The 8,104-nt window shown below is 36.0% G+C and overlaps 1 protein-coding gene across 3 annotated transcripts in view; it reads right to left on the bottom strand.

The window, feature by feature from the left end:
* Positions 1-574: 574 nt before the first annotated feature.
* The window catches only part of B4GALNT1 (beta-1,4-N-acetyl-galactosaminyltransferase 1), a 63,846-nt gene continuing 56,316 nt past the window's right edge, over positions 575-8,104 (bottom strand). For 2 of the 3 annotated variants that reach the window (XM_072407261.1, XM_072407270.1), the window contains exons 8-11: positions 5,028-5,221; positions 2,722-2,862; positions 1,788-2,025; positions 575-970 (exon numbers count right to left, since the gene is read on the bottom strand). In XM_072407261.1, coding sequence (XP_072263362.1) covers positions 759-970; positions 1,788-2,025; positions 2,722-2,862; positions 5,028-5,221 — 785 coding nt within the window. In that variant the 3' untranslated portion in view covers positions 575-758. The remainder of the gene's footprint in view (positions 971-1,787; positions 2,026-2,721; positions 2,863-5,027; positions 5,222-8,104) is intronic. The other variant, XM_072407277.1, reaches the window with a different exon arrangement.

The following is an 8,104-nucleotide window of genomic DNA, read 5'->3' as shown; positions in this document are numbered from 1 at the left end:
TTTGTCTGTTCTTTATCCAAAGTAATAGCATTGTGACAATAGCTGAACGCAACAAGCGATGTTCAGTCAACCCAAGCAGAAAGCTAGGCGCTCCTTGGATTTCTGACAGAGCAATGGGCACATTTCCGTACTTGCGGCATTTTGAAAACGGATAAACATGGAAAAACGTGAATGTATTGCAGAATGCAGAAAAGAGTTTTTTTCATTGCCCAGATATAATTTTTAAAAAGAGACACAAGCACACACACACTGTATGCAGGTACTAAACACATTATAAGTATCCAGTGCTTATGTTTTTTTTCATCATTTCCAGTCTTTTCCAGTGATCCTAACTGGATGTATTTAGTAGCATATTTAGCACAAATCTGGTAATCATCCACTCACCTTTAACTTGGTGATGTGAAGGTGATATAACAACAAAAAAATTCACTTATATCTCAAGACTGTACGATCCAAAGAGATTTCTATCCCGTCTGCAAGAGCTATGCAGCCAAAGATCGGAGACTTCAGTGTAAATTTGTTATTCTGTAGCAAAATGTTGTTTTATTGCCTAATCCTTGCAGAATGGGATTCCTTGTCTTCCTTTTTACTCTTAACAAATATGACTGTTGTGTCAAATCTACAGTCAGGATGGATGATTGTGAAAACAAGTTTTCCAAACATATTTGTAAGACCAGCCACTTGCCTTAATCCATAGAAATATGACTTCCATGCCAGTTTCATGTTTTTGTCCATAGCCCAAAATGTAGATCTCCTTTTCAATTCCCAGTCATGCACTTTAAGCGATTTTTAAAATAAAACAGCTCATGTTGTAAATTTTTGCTGCTTGAGGTTTTAGGATAACGGAATTTTGAATATTTTTTATCAGTTTGTGTTTGTGACCATGGAAGGTGGATTTTTGAAGCATGATCTACAATGACATCGTCACACGAACCTACATGCAATTCTCGCAGTCCATCTATGAAGAATTCTGTAAAAAAATTAAATACAGATAAATATAAATCATAACAATAAAATAAATAACTCATTAGTTCACAGACGGATAGAATTCCTAAAAACAGGAATATATTCCTAAAATATAGAAGGTTGATAAGATGACTATGGTCACATTTTTATTGGCTGGCAGTTGTTTTACCCCTGACATCCACCAGCTAATGGAAACCTGGCCCATATTTACCTTAACAACCCATAGGATTAAGCAGAACATTGTTGGGAATTAGGCACACATTGATTTTCTTGTGTTCTTGCATTGGGATACATTGAGAAAACCACAGCAAAATGCCCCATAGAGCAAATTGCCTTAATGCAAAGATGAACGGTATCACAGCTTTGGTGGGAGACAAAACCCCACTGGGGTTCTGGAGTTATAATAAGTGTAGAATGTCCTTTCTGCAAAAATGGACCTGTTTGCCTAATTTTTTTTAAATTTCAGGTGACAGCATCAGGCTTTAAAAATATTTAAAACACTTTTTAAAAAACATTACATTGTAAAGGTAATTAGATATATTGAATGGGTTTAGATCTACTTTTATGCTGTGGTATCTTTTCATGTTAATATTGTATTTCCCAATGCATAAACCCATGCATGGATTACTATTTATTTATTACTATTTATTAGGTATGTAACTAAAAGTACTCACTGTACACCAGTAAACTAGATCACTATTGTGCTAGTTACATATTCCACCCAATAGTATGTTTTCAGTGTGTAATCAAATGCATGTAACCAATCTGACTGAGCAGGAGCAATTTATTATTTACTAAAAATTATTAAAAAATCCGCTTACCTAAATGTGCAACTCTTGACAACCGTGGGTCAAAACCAACTTTTAACATTTTTTCTGTTCTTCCCAAAAAGAAGTTCACTACTCCATCGGCCACCACACAGTTGGGAAACCCCTCAATGACATGGTGATAACCCTGATTTGTCCTAAGGCAGTCACCTTCCTTGCCACCTGGTTGGATACTAATTTTCTGTCGATACGTTGTGTAGTATCCAGTAATTTCCCTTACAGCTCCGCCAACCTGTGATATGAAAAATGTAATTAAATCAGAAACAGTCATTAATAATGCAATCTGTACTATTGACGTGGCCAGGTTAAGGAGCTAATATTTCCACTGTATCATTAGTTGGTTAGGTAATTTATATATATATATATATATATATATATATATATATATATTGTTGTTATTTTGTATATATGTGTGTTTATGTTCAAAATGCAATAGTGAATTTCTTAGTTCCCTAAATTTAGCATCTAACGTGCAACTTAAAATGAGTTTAGGGATTCTGATCGGTATAAACGGTCAAATTTTCTGCCTGACCACTATTGAACAACTGTCCTGAAATAATTTTACAGCTTGTGAAATTGGTTCTCTTGTCCAATTTCAACATTTCTTTTAAATCAAGAATTATCAGATAATATAAAAAGCACTGTAGAAAGTTAAGACTGTTCTATTGCAACAGTATGACACTTACAAAATGGAAAAAAAAATATATAGAACAGGTTGGTGTGCAAAACAAAGTTATTTTCTTTTTTACTGTAAATCACAAAACAGCAGCAGGCATTCTAGTGAGCAGCACAAATATGTGTCTTCATGTTTTCATGATTAAAGCCATACATTCCTCACGTATATTCACATCAACGAAGGCAATGTAACCAAATCTCTAATTGGAGTTTAAATGTCCTTTATATTATGCAAAGCTTTGAAGCTACTCACCAAGTCCAGGCTTGTCTTCTCTAGAACTTCAACCAATTTTTCAATCTTGGTGTGAGAACAAAATATAAAGTCATCATCAACCCACAAGACATATTTTGTAGACACTTGGGAGATGGCCAGATTTCTACCAGCAAACCAACCCTTTAAACAAGAGAAATCATCATAAGAAAAAATTCATCTGAAAAGATGTGAATACCATTATACAAAAATGAACTCAAACTGCCTAAACTGTGTAAGACTGACTTTAATATACACAGTACAAATTTCTAAAAGGAACCACAATTGTGGATCAAATTTGTTTTTTGAGAAACACGGCTTTAAAATATTTGCATATGAATTGAATTGAGGGGCATAACGACATGATTTGCATATCATTATCTTATGAATTATTATAAAGAGAATCATATAAAACATAAGTTGTATGGTTGCCTCCTGCATCATACATCAAGTTCCAGTAGGCTACAGCTCTGTATGTATAAAGTGAAAAATAGCAGGCAGTATAAATATTAATTTTGACCGCATTGAAGTTTCTAATAACATGAAGCAACTACAAGAAAGCATGAGAACCAGGCTTCTGTGATTTTGTAAATATGATAATTCACAAATTGTAATAAGCAATCCACTTTAAGCTGAATGCCAATGTTTTCAGGATATCATTGGCATCCCATCAGAGTTAGACTTCTTGTTGGCTGTAATTTCATATTCTTGCAGCCTGAGCTGTCATTTAAATAGAGATAAATGTAGTTATGCATAATGTATGTTTTATATGTACTGTGCAAACAAAACAGCCTTTTCCCCTTTAATATACACATAATCAATAGTTGGAGTAAGGATACATAATATACTGTATATGTCTATATTATATTACTTGCAATGTGCAGATCATGCAGATACAAACTCCTGACATTTTAATAATATTATATATATATCATCTATAAAGCACATTTTGCAAATTTACATAAAAGGTTACATAGAAATCATAGGTACAGTTTAGCAAGTACTATCTGCAGTGAATGACTTGCAGTTCTAATATAATACACAAGATGGTGCTATAGATTTAGTATATGGACACTACAGCAGCCTGCAGTGTAGCACTGCACTGACTCACTGTTACCAATACATGACTCATTTAGGTACTATGTACACAGCACACACCCCACTGAATAGTCAAAAATATGTTCCTTGCACTGCATGATCTGTGTATCACTATGACACATGCAGAACTTTCATTACAAACCGTACAAGTAGTTTATATTTTGGTATCTATAAAACAAGGTTTTTTAACAGTCCCATCTTCTAGGTTTTTGTGTTTCAACAGCAGTAATTGATTCCCACAAGGCATTGTCAGATTTCCTGTTTTATAAATAAATCCTTTTAAGTAATATTAAAATTGTTTTGCTGGTCTAGAAAAAAAAATAATTCGATATGCCATTTTTATTTCTGGCATTGCAAAAACTCTACTTATTTGCTACAAATCACTATTTTATAGATTAGCTGCTCGGTGCAAAGAACAATAATAGCTGTATTGTTACCTGTTATCAATTATATACCAGTAGCTTGTGATGTTATTCACTCTTTGCCTTACTTTGTAAAAGAAGTTTATTAGGCATCCCCCAACACTGGCACATTAAAACTTGTTACGTATATAGTCAAAAAAAGCAATTTTTATTATGTATGAGCAGTTCTGTATTATTAGGCTAGTGTCTTACAAGAATTCAACCTCAATACATTGACTGTCTTTTAAGGTAATTTACCCATCAGCTCTTCAGGCTTGCTTTACCAGTCAAATGTAGGGCTTTTATTGGTACTATTTTCACATATGGGTTTTTGTATGCTGTGTTTTTGGAAATACCACATTTTCCATAGTCACTAGCCTGTTTAATAGCGGATGCTGATGAGGAGTGGTGAGGGATCGCACAGGATTGTTGTGCAATGGGCCTAATTTATTAAAGCTTTCCAAGGCTATATGATACACTTTTACCAGTGAATCTGGGTGATCCAACAAACCTGGAATGGATCTGGGCCAGGATTGAAAACATTTGCTAATAAATAGCAAATGACGTTTAGGAAATCCATTCCAGGTTTGCTGGATTACCCAGCTTCAGGCCTGAAAGTGTATTCTCTCCAGCCTTGGAGATCTTTAATAAATTAGGCCCAATGTCTCTGTATGGTTTTGCCATATACTCAGAACACTATTCAGGAATACCCTATCTAGCTTTTATCCCTCCAAATCATACAAATACAGGTAAATTGGATCTCAGGAAACAGAAAATGTACATCAAGTAACAACAATACATTAAACGTACCTTTCCAAAGGGCATGAAGTATTGTTCAATAAAGGCCCCTTCAACTTTCTGCGGGGTGTCACTGTCATCGGCTATAATAATGGTTACAGTGGGATAAAACTTTCTGATGCTGTTGATTAGATTCTGCAGCTTGTCATAACGTAGGAATGTTTTGGTGGCTATGGTGACAAGGGCGCTGATATTGTATTTTGCTGCTAAAAAAAAAAAAAAAAAACATTGAAATTATATTTGCAGATACTATTTATTATAAAATAATATAATAAAAACTTTACAAATATAAAATAAATTTAGATACATAAAAACGGGTATAATTGAATGTTCTAATGAAAGTAAGACTTCTCCTTCTCCCCTCATTGCTGTAGTTTTTAGGAAAAAAGTGACAGAATGGGGATTTACAGATACACATTATTTTTTTTCTTTTCAAAGACTTAATTGGATTTTTATTTTTATGGGGTATACTGGAAAAATAGAGGGGAATGGGGAGATTTACATTTCACATACATGTTTTGATCTCGTTCAGTACAATGCCAACAGTATAATTCCAATACAATGGTGCAACTTTGTAGCCATCAGAACAGGGATCAAACCCCAAAACAATAGCAATTATAAAAGGGTAAAAGACAAGGGGAACATATTAGTGGAATTAGAGGGGGGGGTTTGGTTCCTCCAGAGGGGTTAACAAGTATTATAATCAATCCATGGGTCGCAGGTTTTATGAAAATTGCCTAGTTTATTTTTAATGGTACATGTCAATTCATCATTTATCATAATCCAGTTCAGCTTATTCTTGGTAAATTCCAAAAGAAAATTACGTGCTTTTAAATAGCAGATTATTGATATACGAGCTGCTAAAAGAAAATAAGAAATCAGTCAAGCTGAGGATTTTGGAGCAGAATCATCTAGTTTAGAAAGTAAGGCGCTGTCAACACTTTTAGGTAGGTTAACATGCAATACTGAGAAAATCAAGTTGTAAATTCTAATCCAAAATCTCTTGACTCGGTGACAACTCCACCAGGCATGAAGTAACGTGCCAATTTGGAGATATTTTTTAATTTAATTTGTACAATCCCATTGGTACCATATACCATCTCATACAAACTTTGTTGTTTGTTTCAATATGCGATGTGTATAGTGAGATAGAAGAGAGATCGCAGTATCCTGACATTCCTGGATCTCCCACTCTTTTTCCAAACCACTTTCCCAGGGTGTCATATGAAAAAGATTTTTCTGGGAATCAAAGAGGCTAAGGTATATATATGGAAATTCTACCCTTTGCCTCATTATTCTATTTTTTTCATGTTTATTGCAGTACTAGCAATAGAAGGGAAGGTAAAACGACTGTGCTTGTTTTGTTTTGTCCTTATTGCAATCTCTGCAAGTCAGCTCCCTCCCTCCAATATTAACATTTATGCTCTGCCTCCCATGTACTGTGGAATTTCCAACCAAGCTGTGACAAGCATAGCACCTTTTTTCTCTAGCAAAGGAAAGTGTCCTCTTGACTTGTCTGGGAATGTAGCCAGCTATGTCTTGTTTCCTGAGGTAAGGAACTTAGGTCTGATAGCCCTTACTAGTCCTTGAATCGCTCTGCAAGTGCAAGTCCAATCAGTTTTTCCAGGACAAGGTTTGTGCAATGCCCAGGTGCACAGGATTTGCATTATAGAAAGTGGTGGCCATGTAAAATCAAGATGGGTTTAAACTGCATTTGTGCAGATTGTAAAATGTAGTCCCCCCCACCCCAATGACTGCAGACACCAATTTTGGGTAACAATGCAGAATTCTAGAGAGACAGAGCAGGACCTTGAGCAGTCACTGAGCACATAATACTAAATACAACTAGGGTGCATATTGGTAAAGGTCAACTGTATCTTTGGTATAAGTTGTCTTTTAATAAATGCAGCTCCGATTTAAGCCCATGTTCAATCATACCCACCTTGATCCTAGATCTAGCAATCTTTGCTGTGTGGCCCTTTTGGCCAACAAACTTCCTTGCTACTGAAATGCTTGAAGAGTCCTGTACAGCCTGTGCAGTCTACCATGATACCATTCATTTCTACTAGGAGACTCTAAAGAACCACTGTAGGCTGACAAAAGTATACCTTCCCTCCTTATGAATAAATTGGGTCAAGGGGTGCTGCCTATGAGAATATAATAAAGATATCTTCCAGGGAGATGACTGCTATCTCATCCACCTGGCAATCTGGGATCCAATTCTATGGAATACCTGTGCAGAATAGGTTTAAGCCATGTAGAAATAAAAAAAAGATAATGTTCATTATTATTACTGTACAGAGAAATATTTTAATAAAAAATATTAAACTTTGAATAACCTAATATTCTCCTTTTGTTCACTTTCTGTAAAGGAATAATTTGATATATTTTCTTTGTGTTTTGATTTAGAATAGAATGTGCAGTGTCCCCGAAGCATTTGTGTGCATGGAAAGAAAAGCTAGTATAAGGATTATGGATTTTTTCACTTTTTTAAACACGCTGCTATTAATCTGAATACAACTGGAAATATATTTAAATAGAAAAAGTATAGGATACAGTAAATGATTTCTCCAAAACACTTGATCAAACTGGGAATTTGAACACAATGTAATGTTCCAACGAGGGAAATGCCGATGCAGCAGGAAGCGTGGCCGAGGCTGCTGCCCTGCTTGCAGCGTGTCTCTCCCTGCAGGCGGAGGGATCTGTTCTGGCCAAACTACTGTTTGGCCAGGTGGCATCCCCAGCATCCCTATGGACGTGAACAGAGATGTTCTTCTTCTCAGCACTCCGGCGGACGTACATAGTAGGGCACTTGGCTGCCTCGCCGCGGGGCGGGACATTGTTTGTCGGCCGCAGGGGACTCAGTCATCCTCTAATGAAATGGCGCCAAGTGGCCCAAGGTCATTGGGTACTCTGGCCGTTTAAGAAGAACCTGTCCTGAACACCATTGCCTGCTATAAGCCTCTGGATGTACAGTGTGCTTGGGTGCGTTCTTTGTGTTGGTTTATAATAACCTGTTGTGTCATTACCAATAGCGACCCGGTCTGATACCTGATTCTGTCTGAACTCCATCTACCCTGACCTTGGAT

This window comes from Pyxicephalus adspersus, chromosome 1, assembly GCF_032062135.1.
Source record: "Pyxicephalus adspersus chromosome 1, UCB_Pads_2.0, whole genome shotgun sequence".
Classification (NCBI taxonomy): Eukaryota; Metazoa; Chordata; class Amphibia; order Anura; family Pyxicephalidae; genus Pyxicephalus; species Pyxicephalus adspersus.
This window is presented reverse-complemented; position numbering and strand designations above follow the sequence as displayed.